Here is an 18,478-nt window from a genome sequence, read left to right as displayed (position 1 = left end):
TAGCAACTTAACAAGACCCTATCTCAAAAAACAAACAAACAAAAAAAAACAGAATAAAGGGACCGGGATGTACCTCAGTGTAAAGTGCCTGAGTTCCATCCCTAGTATCAAAAAAAAAAAAAAAAAATCATTATATTACTTCTAAATATTAATGCATATTTTAATCTATCATGGAGAGTCAGACTTAATTTAGGATCTTAAACTTGATATGTACTAGTGTGTTAGTCTGCTCGAGGTGCTGTAACAAATACCACAGGATGGGAGGCTTAAACGACAGACATTTATTTCTTATAGTTCTGGAGGCTAGTAGTCTGAGGACAGTAAGGTTCTGCTTGCGGCTCTTTTTTTGATTTCTAGCTAGCCCTCTTCTCTCTATGCCCTCACATGGTAGAGTACCAGCTCAGACTCTTCTCATGGGGGTCCTTCCCGCATGGTCTCCTCTAACCCTAATTGCATCCCAAAGTTTGCAGCACCAAATACTATCACACTGAGGTGTTAAAATCACACAAGAATTGGGGGAGGGGGAGTATGTAAAACTAGCTAGTAGTTTATCTTTCTAAGCTTTGGTTTTCTCATCTGTAAATTAGAGATAATAATTGGTACCTACCTCATAGCATTATTGGGTAATTTAGTTAGGTTAACCTATCTAATGTACTTAGCCTAGTTCCTAAAACTGTGTTCCCTTGATAAAAGTTGGGTCTCAGTAGTGGCACCAGAGGTAAATATCACAGCAATGGTAGTATATCTGTGTACATTTTATGAGCCTGTCTCATTCTGGAATGCTTGTCAGATTTTGAATTGATGATCAAATTCTCATTAGGCAATATCAGACACACTTCCATATTCCTGCCATTTTCTCTTCCCCGTGTAGCTGCAAGCTTCCTGCCTCTACCTCTGGCTCCTCCCAGCCATTCTCCAGGTGAGCCTTCCTGAGGCTATGGACTAAATCATTGGGCTCTTCTTTTGCCTTATATATAGCTGTGTATTTTCAGCTGCTTCGTTGCTTCCTGATCTTTACTTCAAATCCTCCAGTCTCTTAACTTTTTTCACTGCAGCTTCTTCTTGTCTCCCTCACTCACATCAAGATCATTCACATCAAGATAAGAGGTTCTCCAGGTCTTGAGAATACAGGCAGGCACATCATTATCTCTAATTTACAGATGAGAAAGGCAAAAGTTCACGTTCAGCTTGTGGGATACTGTTTGGTGCGGACTTAAAACTGGGGACATTTTGAGATTTAGATAAGTAACCAAAGCATTTTCAGTCTTAAAAATATTGGTTTTTGTGTTACACATAGCAAATATGTTTTAGTATCGAATCCTCAAAGATAAAAACTTTATTATAGTATATGTTCCATCAAGATATATTTCAAAGCAGAGTCATCTTATGCTTGGGGAATCGTTGGAATCCGTGTGTGTGTGCATACATGAACCCTTATCCTTAAATAAAAATCATAAGTATTATTCAACACAGAAATGTACTTTCACTCCAAAAAATTAAAAATATTTTATTATCTTTTTCAATTCAAAGGCAGGTAGTAAACTCTACAAAGGAAGGGGTCATATGAAGATGCATCCAATAGGCTGCCCTCTAGCTTTATCAAATGAGCATGCCTTGAGAATGAGGTGATAAGCTAAATACAGACATTGCTCTAGTGCAGGGCTCTAGTGATGGATGCCATCCACAGAGGTGTCAGTAGGGTATTATGGGCTGTCAAAGGAGGAAACCCCTCACAGAAGCCAAGAGGAAGTTTAATGGAGAAGCTGGGATTTGAGAAAGACCATAAAAGAGGTGTGAAAGAACATCTCCATGTTTAAGAATAGGTTAAAAAGCTGGGGCTTTAAAACAGCTGGGGCTGTAGCTCAGTGGCAGGGCGCCTGCCTTGCACATGTGAAGCACTGGGTTCCATCCTCAGCACCACATAAAAATAAACAAATAAAATAAAGGCATGCTGTCTACCTATAACTACAAAAAGTTTTTTCTTAAAAAGACATTGTTGATTATGGAACAGCATGAGAACTCCTCCTGTATTTGTATCAAGGTTACATATTTGACATCGAGATAAAGAAATGTCACTTTAAATAAAACTGTCTTAAAAAAAAAAAAAAAACCTGGAAATTATGGGACCTGTTGGCAAGAGCACACGATTCTCCTTGATCAAAGAAAGTGGAGTGTACGGATCTATGCAAAGGGAAGGGGAAGAAGAAGATTGTGGAAATAGTTCCCATTTATTACTTGCTTTCTATGTGCCAACGCTGTTTCAAACGTTTCATTTATATTGTTTGATTTAATCCTGAGAGAGAAGTCTAACTATATGGATCGAGGTCATGGTAGAGACTTTGAATGCTGGGGTAAAGACTTTATGTTGGGGTCCCCCATTGAGGTGTCTGAATTGCAATAAGGAGTAATAAGCTCCTATGAAATCAGAACTATGGGGTGAATTTTAGATTGAAGGAATCTTCAGTACTATAAGTCCCCATAAGCAGTAGTAGTATTTGCAAATTTCCAAGTCTTTTAAGAAAGAGGATGTATTTTTAAATGAAGGAACATGTTAGTTTATTTTACACTCATTATTCATTTGTGACCACAAAACTGCTATATAAGATTTTTGAAAGTGTCTTAAAAGCAAATCAATTGTTACCTCTTTGAAAATCATTTAAAATTTTCATCTAGAGCTAAGATACATGTTATTGAAATGACATTTTGTAAATCTATTTCAGGCTCAGCATTTTTGAGATGGAATTTGATTTTGAAAGAAAACACATAGTACCATAATGATATTTACTCTGACTGATTTGTTGATATTATTGATTAGGCTAATATATGCAAGTAACTATGATTTTTTTCCTATTCATCTTTTGAATCTTTTTGTTTTGTTCTGTTTGGGTTTTTTGTAGTCCCTGAGCCTTTTTAAGATACTTATTACTTCTAGGAAAAAATACACTTAAAACATGAAATTGTATGTTTTGATGAAAGGAGGTCAAAGAAACGTTTGTATTTCAGAAACATGGAGGGAAATACTTGTAGAACTTAGGCAATGTTTGGTGTACTTTGTTTCTCCCCCGTACAAAAATGCTTGTAAATGACCTGTGCTTGTTCTTTGTGATTGATGGCAAGGGAACAGAGTGTAGGGTTCTAAGAATTTGCATCAGATGAATTTGGCAGTATTCTGCTAGTTCCTTGGTATTTAACTCTAGGCACAGTTTCTGTCCTGTTAGTTTGTGTGCACTAAAGAAGTTACACTGAAAAAGTTCTACTGCTCGTCCACACTCATCCCTGCCTGACATCCATGTGGTGCCTCTGGAATTCCATTTCTGAGCTTCACACTGTGAAGACAGCAGGGGCAGGACTTAGCCCAGAGAGGGGCTCCTCACAGGAAGGAGACGTGGCACTGGGCTGTGGCCTCTTTTCAGCTTTCTGGCAGCAAGTGTCTCATTAGCATGGGGTGCTGGGACAGCTTGGCGAAGGAGGAGAACACAAGAGGGGAAGGCTTGAAGGAAACCCAGCTCTGTGTCCACACCCACAGTGATGCATTGCTCATGAGCAGCCAGTGAAGGAAAAAATCAAACCCAAATGCGGAAGCCAGTTTCTCGGTGCTTTCATTTTCCTGTTGAAGGTTTTGTCAAGCAGCTCTCCAGGGAAGCCTTACCTGGGGCCATGCCTAGGGAAATTGCATTTGGAAAAGTTGTTTTGTTGTTGTTGTCTTTGTTGTTGTTTTTTAACAGAGGCTACAAAATGTTGTTGAGACTGTGCCTTTAATGACTGCAGTGCCTGCAGCAACTCAGCCTCTGAGGCAGGAGGGGGGGGGGGGATGGTCCAGGCTGTACTTGGGGCCTGAGAGCCTAAAAACCTGACTGACGCTGTGTCCCGGGACTTGAGTGCATCCTGCACTTGTTTGTGCCTACGCGGGCGGGTGGTCCAGAGGAGAGACTGGGCAGGATTCTGTTTTCTCAGACAATGAATAAAGAATGCTGCTTGTCCTCCTTATCTGTTTCCCAGTTTTTATCTGGGCATAAGCATGAATACCTAAAATAAAGACTGGGTTCTTAGTCTCCCATGAAGCATACTGTAGCTACTGAAGCACTTCTACTAATATCCTCCCCGCCCCTTCCCTGCTGGGGATTGAGCCCAGGCCTTGTGCATGCTAAGCAAGCAAACCACTGAGTGACGTCCCAGCCCTGAATTCTAGCTAATATCAAGTGAGGGGAAATGTCCTTTGTGACTTCTGGGAAATATCCTTCAAAGGTGTGTGGGAGGGTATTTTCTTTATCCCTTCCTACTTGGTACTGACTGGAATGCAAATATGAGGACTGGAGTTTGAAGAGATTGCTTAGACCTTGGGGTGAATGCTGTATAGTGAATTGACAGGAATAAGCTAGAAGGAGCTCACGTCCCTGATCTGTAGATCTCAGCAGATGAACTCTAGACCTGCCTGACAGGACAGTGAAATAAAGCTGCAGGTTCAAACCACTGCCATCTGGGTTTTCTGTCCCTGACATCTGAGCCTAATCCTAATGAATCCAGGGGACTTGGTGATAGAGGAAATTAAAATGAAGATAGGCAAGAGAGATTCAGATTTTCAGTATTGAAGAATTTTTAAACAGTCAACAGTGTTTAAAAAAAATAGAATGGACTAATAAATTCTGAGATGAAGGCACTAAAACATTTAGCACAATTATTCTAGGGTAGCTTAAAGGTCCTTTTCTTTAAGTGGGGCATTTAAAAACTTGGAAGATGTTTGTTGACCTACAGTTCTTTCCTCAGTGTATCCATAAACTTCCAAAACATTTGAGTTTTAAAGTAGATTTGGGATTGACCTAACTAGCTCACCAGTCCGAATTGTGGTCAGATTTGTATGAGAGTTTCCTTTGAAATTCGCTTCATGGGTTAAAATTTTATCAGTTTTGTTTCTCATGGGTTTAAAAAGAGTATGGATTCTCTAATTTCTTGATTCAGAATTCCTAGCATGTTTGCCTGCACATTTACTTGTGTATTTGTTTATTGTTGCTCCCTGTGGGTTAATTTCCCTGAGAATGAGGACTTGGTTTTGTTTACGGCTCTGGCTCTGACATTAAATGACTAGAACCGTGATGCACAGTAGAACTGATTGCTGTTTATAAGTTAATAAAACCATGTTAGTTTAGCTGTTCACATCATCTGTAATACTGCTTATTTTTTGTACTTTTAACATCAATAATCGAGGGAGGTGAGCTGAAGTCTCTCATTAAGCATGCATTCCTCAGTTTGTCCCCATATTTCTTTCAGTTTTTGATTTATGTTTTCTGAAGTGTTTTTATTTTAGTACATCGCTATGGTTTAGATGTGATTTGTCCCCCAAGGGTTTGTGTACTGGAAGCTTGGTCCTCAGTGTGGCAGTGTTGAGAGGTGGTGGGACCCTTGGGAGGTGGGGTTAAGTTAGAGCTGGTCAGGTCATTGGAGTTGTTGCTCTTGGGGAGAGGACCCTGAATTTGTTCCCACAAGGTTGCTAGAAGAACAAGATTGGCCTCTCCCTACACTCTGGATTCCTGTCTAGGCATGTGATTTCTTCTTCTTGCATGAACTCCTATCTTGATGCCATCCACCATATGAGGCCTTCACCAGAGCTAAGCTGATGTCTGTTCCATGCCTCTGAACCTCCAGAACTTTTGAGTTAAGTCAACTTCTTTTCTTTATAAAGCTCCCAGCCTTAGGTATTTTGTTATAATAACAAAACTGACTAACATATACATAGAAATGTAGTTGAATTTATTCAAGTATATAATAATAATTTTAATTTTTATGTAATAGCTCTAATTATTAGGCCTTTAGCCTCAAAGTTCATCATATCTTATATTAACATGGTTATGTAATATCTTATTGACATAAAAACTCTGCTTTCTTTTTTATTAGAATTTGCCTGAATTTTCTTTCTCTACTTATCAGCATTTGCCTGCTTGTTTTTTCTTTATTTATTATGATTATTATCCTGTTTATTCTTTCTCCATCTATTTCCAACCTTTCCATATTCTTTTGTTTTGATATATCTCAGTTATGAGTTTTTTAAAAATTCAAATAGATGCTCTTTGATTTTGACAGGAAATTTTGTCAATCATATTTACGGAGATTCTTGATCCTTTAGACATGTTTCTGTCATTTTAACTTATGTTTTATTTGTGCCCCATTTCTTACCTCCTTTTTTTTTCTACTGTGCATCACTGTTCTAGTCATTAATGACAGAGTCATAAACAAAACAAAGTCCTCACTCTCATGGAAATTAACCCACAGGGAGCAACAATAAACAAATACACAAGTAAATGTGTTATACTAACATGCACAGAACTCAGCATCGAGAAATTAGAGAATCTATACTCTTTATAAACCCATAAGAAACATACCCAAAAACCAATAAGATAAAGTTTAAGCCATGAAGCAAATTTCAAAGGAAACTATTATACAAATCTGACCACGATTCTGTACTATTTGGATTTTATTATTCCATTTACTTCCTCTACTTACTTGACTTATATGAACTCTATTTCTTTTCTTTTGGTGCTTAGATCTGAAGTTTGCCATGCATACTTTAAACAAGTCTATTGACTCTCTTTCCTGGTAATAACCTATGTGTAATTATTGTGTTCCATTTAGTTAAGGAATTCTTTAGCTGTGTCTAATATGCCATTTAACTCATTTACTAAGTTTTAAATTTTTCTGTGATTATATTTTTCCAAGAGGTCTCTTCAGTTATTTTTAAAATCTACCTGGGTGGGTGATTTCGTAAGTTTTCTGCTTTGATTCATTTTTTAAAAGTTTGATCTTTTATTTTCTAAAACTTTTTCTACATAGCTATTCCTTATGCTTAGTGGAGATTTCCCTAATCTGAAGTTTGAGGAGGGTTAGATATGTTGTTTCTATTAACTTTCACATATAGCCTGTTGACTTTAATCTGTAGTGGTTTATTTAATAGTGTGTGTTTGGGATATTTTGATTGTGAGCCCATATTTTGTTGAATTTAATCTGTAGAAATTCTGAAGGCCAAAATTAAGTGGACTTTCCTCCACGGAGGATATACATTGGTATATAAAACATGCTAAGTCTATTTTATTAGGTACACAAAAATGCCACTGACCTGGACCACTTGAGTCCTCTTTGTCCTGGTCTAGCACTGTAGTCTGGTTTCAACTCTCTCATCTGGAGGAGGGCCTGCGGCTTCCCACTTGCCTAGGCATCTCTCCCCATCACATTAACTTTCTATCCACTCTTTTGCTTCCATCTCATTCATGCCCTCCGCCACTAACCTTTTGTGAAATTTCCCTTACTTTCTCCTGAGTGCTAATCTATCACATTTTCATATATTCAGAATTTAATTGGGTTTTTGTAGGAAAGCTTTTCAGAGTATCCTACCCATATACTTCAGGAAATGGAAATCCCATGTAGTTGCCAAAAATTAATAGTATATGGATATTTCTTAGTTTTAAGTATGTGTTATATGGGAAAGATATTCTTATAAGAATTAACAAGAGCCGGGCGTGGTGGTGCATGTCTGTAATCCCAGCAGCTCGGGAGTCTGAGTCAGGGGATCACAAGTTCAAAGCTAGCCCCAGCAAAAGCTAGGTACTAAGCATCTCAGTGAGACGCTGTCTCTAAGTAAAATACAAAATAAGGCTGGGGATGTGCTCAGTGGTCGAGTGCTCCTGGGTTCAACCCTCAGTACAAAAAAAGAAGAAGAATTAATGATAGCATGTATTTGTAAGATTCAGCTTCTGATTTCTCAAGTCTCCTGACACTTAAAAGACAGGTTGAGCATCCCTAATCTGAAAATCCAAACTTCAAAAATCTAAAACTTTTTGAGCTCCAAAGTGATGCTCAAAAAAGTCTAGATTTTCAGAATAGGGATGCTCAACCAGTGAAAGTCTACAGGTATTCCAATGTCACAAAATCTCTAAAGTCTGGAACACTTCTGGCCCCAAGCATTGCAGATCAGTGATACCCTATCTGTACGGTTTTGAACCTGCCTTCAAAAGACTCTAATGTCTGTATGCTGGTGTTTGAACATAAAGGAGCTTTATGTAAAGAGAGAGACTATTTATACAAAATCTCATGGAGACAGGGAAGGGATGAGGTGGCAGCTTTAGAGAACCACTCAGTCACAGGTCATCAGAACGCTGTGTGGAACAGGGAGACCTGGGTTCTGATCTAGTCTCATTAGTTGTCTGTGTGCCTGGAAAAAAGTCTTTGGGCCTGAGCTCTCTTCTTTAGTGATCAGCAATTCCTTTCATTGTAAGTCTTAACTTCTGTGTATACACAGCCTCTCTCATTAAAAACAGGTGGTTTTTATAAGTGGGGTTTTTATTATTATTTTTGGTGTTCTGAGACAAGAATTTCAAATACATGACTTTGGTTTATATTTTAATAATAAATTAAGTGCCTGCCTTTTCTGCACTTCGAGTATCTATCTCATTGGATCCTACAGCATCCTTCCAAGAATGACACTGTGTTCTTCATTTCACCAGTAAGAAGATGAGGAACTGAGAGGTAGAAACCTGTCTGAGGGCATCGAAAATCCCAAGCTGCTCCCACATTGGGTTGCTTTTAGACGTTCACTTTTATCACTTACCTGTAAGATTGGTGCATGGGTGGCAATATAACTACACCTGATTCTCATTAGAAATTTTTCAAGTGTTTAATTTTGCATGAGTGCCATCTTAAAGTTCTGTTCTATGCCTAGAAGTATGGGAATAATTGTAAATTATCCAAAAAAAAAAAAAAAGTAATTTGCCTTTTATTTTTTCTTTATCCCCACCTTAAGAATTAGTAAAAATAATCAGATGAAATGTTTGTGCATTTATGTATACAGTTGTAACTTTCACACCTAATCCTGATTTTTTTTTTTTTCCTGGCTTGTTTCTTGTTTGTAGCAGAAGTAACAGCCACCATGTAGAAGTCAGGAACAAGTTCTTAGCCTCCATGATTAATATCTGTGATATCGTGTGCTTGCTCCTTTTTTTTTTTTTTTTTTTTTTTAGCAATAGCACCTTAACTTTTAGTATTGAAGAAGTCACCAAAAATTATTGACTGGGGCAGGAGTCAAGGATGACTCAGAACTTGACTCTGTTCCTGAAATTAGATAAAATTGTAATCTAATATGGAACCCTTTTCCTACATATTTTCTCTACATTTGTGTTTTTAAAATTATCCTTTCATTATGGGTATTTCTCTAATTGGAAAACTATTTAGAAGTCTTTTTTTTTTAAAGGTGACTGATCTGATGCATGTATTAATTTGCTTGACTATAGTAACCATTTCACTATGAATAAGTATATAAGAACATTATGTTGTATGCCATGAGAATATACAATAAAAAACCCAAACATGAAAGCAGCAAGTGGCCAGAGATCTTAGTTGTAATTATTAGCACTTGTTGCATTTGCTTTTGATTGCCTAACAAATTGTCTTTTCGTTCACAGGACAATGTCCTAGGAAAGGGGCACCATCATAGATAACAGGTTCCGGTGTGTGAACTGCAGGAATGGCAAGTCCTTAGGGAAGCCTGGTGATACTGCAGGAGGATTTGTTTACTGTGATTTTAATCTGACAACTGTTTACCTTTAACTTATTGTGGTATAATTCTGCGTCCCTCCTTAGTGATGGGCTGTGTGTGAGTTCACACTCGGGGCACATTAAGCAACTGGATGGTGCTAGAGCTGCAGATGATGAAACATTGTTTTGCTGCATGCAAAGGACATTCCTGCAAGCAGGATTTGTTGAAACCTTCCTATGAAAGATTCTTAAACAAACTTGGTCTTTGTTCACAGAAGATAAATGAAATAGGGAGGCTGAGTAGTGAGAGTTTGGGAGGTTTAAAAAATTGCAGAAACTTTTTTTTTTTTTTAATCTATAACACTTTTTTCTCCTGATAACAGAATAGTTTGTTTATACCCAAGGACATTCTCTAATGACTAGCTGGTGGACACAATCCATATACTTACATTTTCAAAAGCAGATTTCAGAATACTCAGAGAAAACACAAATAGAACTCCATGAACTCTAATCCGGAAAGGTTATACTCTATGAGAAGAAGAAAAGACCATAATACAATTAAAAGCCTAGTCAGATAACGAATACTTAGCGTTGGAAACAGGAGGGGCAGATACGAGAGCATTCATGTCACTGCCACAGGAATTCATTTGAGGGGTTCATATTTAAGAAGAATACAGCAAATAGTATGAATTTATGAAAAAGTCACAAAGAAATGTTTGAGTTTCATGAAATATTTGATCGTGAAGGTGAACAACAAAGGGCGAATTCTTACCTGGTAGCAGCAGCAGGTGACCTAGGCAATACAGAGCTCGTGAATCTCCATCTTGCTTCTGTCCATCCAGGAAGAATGGCCATCTGAGTAGAAGGTCGAGTGGATAACAATGAGGGAAGCCAAGCCCAAACTGGTGAGAGAGAACCTAACTAGCTCGTTCAGTTTTCGAATGAATTACATCCTGTGATATTAAGAGGATTTGTAGCTATGTGTGTGGAGCGACCACCTGTAATGCTAGCACCCTGAAGTACCAGAAAGGAAAGAGGCAATCACCCTTATTTTTAAACTGAAGACCAGTGTAGAGCCTGGAAACCACAACAGGGAGTTGGACACAGTTCATTAGCAGAATTCCAGCAATCTGTGGTATGTACTTGGAAAAGAAGTAACTGATCCCCAAAAGGCACCCTGAGTTTACCAAGAACAAATTGTGCCTAACACATTTCACATCCTCTCTTTTATAGTTATCAGACTGCTGTATTTGGGAAGCTTAAACATAATGTGTTAAGATTTCAGCAAAGCACTCAGCACCATATATTCTGATAACCTTAGGATAAGCTGGAGAGAAAGGTGGATTTCTCCGTAGGGGCATCATACGCTCAGGGTGTTGACTTATGGGTCAGTATCACAGAGGGAAGTTCTCGGTTGTATGCCATAGTGATCTTTTGTTGCTCCATCAGGCTTAACCTTTTTTGTCATTTACTTGGGTTAAGATCCGTTTTGCAGTGGCACAGAGGTGTATGGCGTGTTTCAACAAACTGTTTGATGGATTTGCACTGCAATATGATCCCAAGCACTATAAAACTCAAAATGATAAATTTAGATTTTAAGGTAGTGAGACAAAATGAAAGTCAAGGAACCCATTCTATACTGATACACCTTTTAAAAATGGTGGTGCACACCCTATTATCCCAGTAACTAGAGAGGCTGAGGGAGAGGATTGCAAACCTGAGGCCAGCCTCAGCAACTTAGGCCCTAAGAAATTTAGCAAGACCTTGTCTCAACATAAAAAATAAAAAGAGCTGTGGCTATGACTCAGTGGTTAAGCATCCCTGGGTTCAATCCCTGGTACCCTCCTTCTCCCCAAAAAGTATAAAATAAATGTTTTTTATTAGTGCATTATGATATCTATGTAAATATCTTTGAGAAAAAAGACAAAAAATTTAGTTGACTACAAACCAAGTACAAGCCATTCATTCATTCACTCATTCATTGAACAAATATTTACTGCACTCCTGACTGTATTTCAAAGACTGAGGACACTAGATGCAACAAATGAATACAATGTAGACCTTGATTTCAAGAAACTTGTAGAGCAACTTGTAGTCTAAATAAGTGTATTAATTTCCAAGGATTGCCATTTAAAAAAAAAAAAAAAAACAGGTATCTTAAAATAACAGAAATTATTATCTCACAGTTCTGGAAGATACAGGTCCAGAATCATGGACACAGCCGAGCCACACTTCCCTGACACTGTGGTGGAGAATCCTCCCTCACCTTCCCTAGCATCTGATGGTGGCCGGCAGTCTTGGTGTTCCTTAGCTTGTAGCTGTGTAACTCCAACTTCTGCCTCTGTTCATCACATGACCTTCTTCCTGAGTGTCACGTGGCACTTAACCTCTTCTTATAAAGACTGGTCATGTGGCACTTAACCTCTTCTTATAAAGACTGGTCGTAGTGGATTAGGGTCCAGCCTAATGACCTTATCTTAAATTGATAACATCTACGAAGACCCTGTTTCCAAATAACATCACCAGGCAAGGTACTGGGGTTTAGAACATCATCATAGCTTGTGGGAGGATAAAAGTCAACTCCTAACAAGGAGGAAAGCAAGTAGTCACCTGTATACTAACTATGGTAAAGAAAAAGTGACCTAAAAATACAGAGTAGGCTAGGGGTGTATTTTGAAATGTATGTTAAGCAAAAAAAAAAAAAAAAAAAAAAAAAAAAATTTTTTAGAAGTGATGGAATGTGAACACACACAGTGTCTTTTACATCAGGCAAGCCACATTCCCTTCACTGGGAGAGCAGGGAGCAAGAGGGCACAGGGTGTGAGCAACCGTGTGAACCCTACCACATGTCTTCAGGGAGATGTTCTCAAAGCAGCACAGACCAGCTGCCAAAAGGACACTTCAAAGGAATTTCCATCTTCAGTCACATCTCTTGAAGGAGACATGACCGTATTCCACTTCTTTTTCCTCTCCTCCCCACTTCTCACTTAGCAGGTGGACATTCTGGAGGGTCTCGTTCTTTAGGCTGCTGTCTTTACCTAGAGTCAAAAAGAAAGCTCAGGAGCTGATAGAGAAGGCAGAGAACCTTCTCAATCTGTCTCTGCAGTGGCTCAGAAGACCTGGGAGTGAGAGCACAGGTGAAGGACTAGGGACCAGCGAGGGGCAGCCAGAAACAGCTTAGGGCATCTTTTTAACCTATGTAGGTGAGAAGACAAATGTTCTAAGGATAGTATGAGGACAGACTAGACTACAATATGCATGTGGAGAATAACAAAACATAAGGCTAGGAGGTTCTGCTGAGAACAAGTCACAGCGGAGGGGTTTTGAAACCCAGGCTGAAATGTTGGAGTTGTTGAAGTTGGCAGGAGGCCAATGAGATGCAAGTGTGGATAAATTGATCCGGAGTCTGAAAACGAACAGCTCATTGTTTACATTTTATAATTCTCTTATTTTACTATGTGCTGATATTTCTAAATATTTTCAAGCATCTATAAAACTGTGGAAACTAAATTGTTGAGCCAAACTAGTTCATTTATACATCTCTGTACAACATGGTTTCAAATATTTGCTTTTTTTTTTCTCCTGGGCATCATTTAAGATCAGGGCTGGTTTTCTGGACATAGCCAGAATTCAGGGCCAAAGAGTGGATCTTTTTCTCTGCATCTTAGGGCTGAATACCATGAAGGGGACAGATCAGATGATTTTTCCTACAGAAGCAGTATGCATGTGGGGTCAAAGGGAGTTTATCTTGGTTCTTTCTGCACTCTTCTTACTTGAATACTGCAGGTGTACCACTGCCATTATAAAGCCTTTAGAGGAGAGAAGGCTAACTTTACATTTATCTAAATTTTAGTTTGGGGTAATAAGATTAAAAATGAATGTTTTAAACAAGAAGTATGAGAAGCATCAGGAGTAGCAGGTAGAGTTTAATTAAATTTAAGTAAATATATACATATTTTATATAAGTTTCAGAGTTTGCAATGCTTTATTCTTTTGTTTCTATGAATTTATTCATATAAACCTACTCTTTGCATATTACTTTAAAACTCATTGATCAATGATTACCCAGTAGTTTTTTAGATTCTGAGATAATTTGAATCTTTTTTTTTTAATTGGTTGTTCAAAACATTACAAAGCTCTTGACATTTCATATTTCATACATTAGATTCAAGTGGGTTATGCACTCCCATTTTTACCCCAAATACAGATTGCAGAGTCACATCGGTTACACATCCACAGTTTTACATAAAGCCCTATGATAATTTGAATCTTAAATTGTATAGCCACTTAAGCTAATGCTATTGAAAACTAAAAATCAAAATAAGTGTTTCCAGGAACTATTAACTAAGAATTTGCAGAATAATATGTCTAGGATTTTTTTTTCTTTTATGCTCTTTATTAGGGGAATAAATATTAATTGCTAATAAGTATTTTACAAAATTCAGAATCTTTTCAGAGTTTTTTTAAAAATACAGTGAGGAAATTTTTTGAGGAAAATTTTTGAATGTGTATTTTAAGAAGTGACAGATTATGTAAATCATCAAAATTCAACATGTTTTGAAGATTATGGATATTGCTTAGTTATTAGAAAAGAGCATAGTTGGTTTTCTGATTTTTTCTTTGCTCTAAGGAGTAGCTAAACAGTATTCAACTTTTTTAAAGAATGGATTCAGGAGTGGAATAATGGATTAGTCAGATTAGTCGTGGCTTCTCCCAAGGAAGAGCCCTTGCTGCCTCCGACTCCAGCCCCAGTCTGACCAAGGCAAGCCCTTTCTGTGAGTCCCAGTAGTGCCTGGACTTCCCATAGCCACAACTATCTAGCAAATTCTTTGGTAATGACCACTTGTCTATTCCCCTCTGTCCCCTGGAATTTTGTTAAGAAATTGCATGTAGACGTTTTATTTTTTGAAAATTTTAAGGCTTGATCTTTTAGAGAAATTGGCATTGTGTTGAACGACTGGTAGGTTGAATTCAAGTCTATGTAATAATATAAAAATTAAGACGAATTCTAGTAAACACTCTTCAGAGAAATTGTTTGAAGTTACAGCTTACTAATAAGAGAATAGAAATGTGACAAGGAAGTCAGACTTCAATTTTAGGGATCTTATTGTTTCATTTTAATTTAAAAACATTTCAATTTTAAAAATTATTCTTAGTTTGCATATTCTAAATATAATTTTTACTGACTCTGAACCATGATGATGAAGAACTGGCACCATTTTCATTGCTTCTCTGAGCACACAACAGGAGTGTTTTATTCAGAAGTATTTAAAGCCAATGGGGGGAACTCACAAACTTCTCTTAGTCGATAGTAGTGTTTCACCAAACTGCCAAGATGCTAATGATAAAAATATCTGGTTATGCATTATTCCTGTAATTTAAGAGGTACCAAATCAGAACGTGCTTTTCCAAGTTGAAAAATAGTTTCAAAAGTTATTACTTGGACTTGAATTATCCATCTCCATTTCTTGGACTTGAATTAAAAATGAGTGTGAATTCTTGTTCAGTTCTTTTTCTACCATAATTTTATGAAAGAAATTTTGCCAACCATTGAAGCAAAAGTGGTCAAATTCTAACTATTAATGAAGTTAGGTGGTTTGGGGGGGTGGAGGAGGTAAAGGTGGAGGATGGAAAGGGGTACTTTCCAAGAGAATGATTAGAGGAAATTGGATTTCTCAGCTCTTTGCCTTCAAACAAAGAGAGGTTTCATGTACTTTTAATTCCCTTTCCAGTCTAGGCACCTACTTCTAGCGTCTCAGATCTGAAATTCAGCTACTAACCAAGACATGCTTAAGGTTCCTCCAGGTCATCTGGATTTTCTTGGCCTCCTGGAGTTGGCTTGAATTTTATGGGCAGTGGATTAAAGGTAGGAGTAAGGTAATATAGAGTGTTTTTAAAACAGTTGTGTTTATTTTTTAAAGCAGTTTTCTTGAGACGTAATACTGAATGAATCCCCCTCTTGTAACGAGGAGCAGTTTAGACACTGCATTGGCCACCATAAAATTCAGCAGCATTTATAGAAGAATTACTGGCAATTTAATTGAGAGTAACCAAAGATTTAATGCTATAAACTTCAGTAATCTAGAAAATCTACTCATCTGAAATAGCTTGCCCCATAAAAAACATGCCAAATATTACAGTGTTCAGTGGGTGTGCATAGAAAGCAGGCCTAAAGGGTATTAAACTCTTTGAATACCTTATGGGAAAAATATTGAAACAGATTTCAAGTTATTGCATCCATACACCTGTTTCTGGAAGGAAGAGGAATTATCAGGAAATGTAGCAGAAATTGCCAAAGGTCCAGATTTTATTGAAGAGTTGAAAGTGGGAGTATAAAGCCTGGTGGAGCAGGCCCTGCTGTGACCCCCATGACCTTCAGCGATAGCTTCTGGTTTTCTTGACCAGAGACAACTCAGCATAGCTTAAGCACACAGAAGTTTGTGGAAAAGATGCAGGGGAATCTGGCACACTCAATATCACATCAGCAGGGGCCGAAGGAAGGGAAAAGTTGGCTTGCGCCCCTCCTTCCACGTCTCCCTGCTTGGGCAACAAACTCTGTTATCCCTGCTCTTTTCTGAGTGGCCACACCTGGCTTCTACTGCCAGCTTCTTGGTTTCTATGTGCCCGGCCCATGTGACTCCAGCCAGAGGACTGATGGTTTGACTGGTTCAGTTGTTGTAATGTTCAGAGTTACAAGGTCTCCTAAATGTGCCCAGCCTTTGAGTATTTAACTCTAAGCTAGGTACCTGTCTGTAGCCCATTTACTGTGGCTTGGGGGTTGTAAAACAGTGCTATGGGGAGAGAGTGGAGAGGAGGAGTGGTCAGTGAGATGGATCCGTGGTATAATGACTGGGCAGCATAGTGGTTGTTAGTAGAGGGTCCCACCTGCTGCGTTTCTCCTCTGTTTCCATGACATGCTGATTGTGATATTGCATAACTCTTCTATACCTCAGTTTTCTCATCCATGCTATGAGATTAATAACAGTCCTGATCCTACAGGGATAGTGTGACAGGTCATCAAAGAATAAGTTATCGGGGACAATGGTACAAGCCTGTAATCCCAGCAACTCTGGAGGCTAAGACAGGAGGATCATGAGTTCAAAGCCAGCCTCAGCAATGGCAAAGTACTAAGCAACTCAGTGAGACCCTGTCTCTGAATACAAAATAGGGCTGGGGATTTGGCTCAGTGGTTGAGTGCCCTTGAGTTCAATACTTAGGTATTTTTATTTTTGTTTTTTTAATGTTTATTCTTAAGTTTTAGGTGGACACAATATCTTTATTTTACATTTATGTGGTGCTGAGGATCGAACCCAGTGCCTTGTGCATACTAGACAAGCACTTTACCACTGAGCCACAACCCCATCCCAGTACTTAGGTATTTTTTAATAGTAGCACTTGTAGATTAGTGACGGGTGTGAAATAACTTTGGAAAGGGTGTTTCCTAATGTTTGCAGTGGCACTCATAGGGTGATGGTCCCAGCAGCCTAGGGAGAGGGAACAGGTGGTACCCTCTGGCATTCAGAGTGATTTATTACCCAACTATTGCGAAGACCTTATGGGTCTAAGCCAGTCACTGAGCTCTTTGACAGGACAGGCAGAGTGCTGACTGGGCAGCTGCTCTGGTTACCAAGATGCAGAGGGCTTGCTTTCTTCATTTCACTTTCTTCTTCCCCAACCCTAAGAACAAGGTTGCATGCTCCACCCCCTTTATTTATTCATTTATTTACATCTATTTGAATGACAGGTATATTTTGCTCCTGGTTTTTGCTTTCACTAAAGTTAAATGAATTCACATGTTTTGAAGCACCCGTTGTCTTTACAAACTTCAAATCTCTACATCAGCCATTTATTTCTTGCATGTCCTTAAGAAAAGTTCTTGCCTGGGTCTGGACTCTGTATCAGAAATTTTGAAATAATACATTTTGCTCTTACTTCTGACAGTACTGCCTTGCTATAAAAAGGAAGAAAATATAAACTGTATTAGGACAGTGGTTGTAACTTTGTAGTGGCCTCAACTGTGTTTTAATTTATACTGGTATCTACAATGACATTCACCTATCTGGAGAAAACTTTAGAGATTAGAGTTATGTAAGTTGTTCAGAAATTGTTCAGAAAATTTGACATGAAGGTAAGATAAATTTTGGATCAAATATAAGTGAAATGTATATGAAAAAGTATTCTTATTTTCCAGAAAATTAAGGTTTTATGTTTGAATGCAAAAGTTTGTTGTTTTGGTTTTGTTTATTTGTTTGTTTTGTAAACCCAGACTAAACAGTTATCTTTTATGATTGCCTTTTATCCTGAATAATAGTTATTTCTTAAGAAATTAATCTCACAAAGCTAAGAAAAAAGAATAAGAGAAAACCCAATATTTTTAAAAGATTTTTTAAAGATGGACACAATATCTTTACTTTATTTTCATGTGGTGCTGAGGATCGAACCCAGTGCCTCACATCTGCGAGGCAAGCACTCTGCTGCTGATCTGTAACCTCAGCTCCAAGAGAAAACCCAATAATTTTGTGGCATCCTGTCCATATCTTTCTTTCTTTTTACTAAAGTTATTTAACCTGCAATATAATTTGTAAAATTGTCTTGGAACTTTAAAGTCGTAGAAATACAATTGACGATGGGTGTGGAAATCCAAGATCAAAAGGTCTAGTTCAGAGAAAAAAATCCCAGGAGCTAAAGATCTTTGTCCTATTTACTGTAATCACTTTCCTTCGGTCAGTCCAAAAACAAAGTGCATATGTCTGTCTGTGAAACTAGCAACTGGAATGAGGAAGGAAAAATTGGTTAAATTTGAATGAGCTAATTCATGGATGATTTGTTGGGACACCTGTCCCACTCGCTTGTCATTGCTAGTTCCACGCCTGTAAGATTTATTGTTAGAGCCTGTGATACTGGGACAGAGGACTGAGTTTGAAATTTCAGCCTGTACGTAGAACAGGAGGGGAACAATTCA

At 38.1% G+C, this 18,478-nt stretch overlaps 1 protein-coding gene across 3 annotated transcripts in view; it reads left to right on the top strand.

The window, feature by feature from the left end:
- The window catches only part of Slc7a2 (solute carrier family 7 member 2), a 64,113-nt gene that overhangs the window by 15,627 nt on the left and 30,008 nt on the right, over positions 1 to 18,478 (top strand). For 2 of the 3 annotated variants that reach the window (XM_076853755.1, XM_076853754.1), the window contains exon 1: positions 15,328 to 15,382. The exons of the other annotated variant lie outside the window; for it this stretch is intronic. In XM_076853755.1, the coding sequence (XP_076709870.1) occupies positions 15,365 to 15,382 (18 nt within the window). In that variant the 5' untranslated portion in view covers positions 15,328 to 15,364. Of the gene's footprint in view, positions 1 to 15,327; positions 15,383 to 18,478 lie in introns of those variants that run through there. 3 annotated transcript variants of the gene reach the window in all.

Source organism: Callospermophilus lateralis, chromosome 4 (genome assembly GCF_048772815.1).
Source record: "Callospermophilus lateralis isolate mCalLat2 chromosome 4, mCalLat2.hap1, whole genome shotgun sequence".
Taxonomy (NCBI): domain Eukaryota; kingdom Metazoa; phylum Chordata; class Mammalia; order Rodentia; family Sciuridae; genus Callospermophilus; species Callospermophilus lateralis.
Note: the sequence above shows the minus strand (reverse complement) of the source record. Positions and strands in the feature narration are given on the sequence as shown.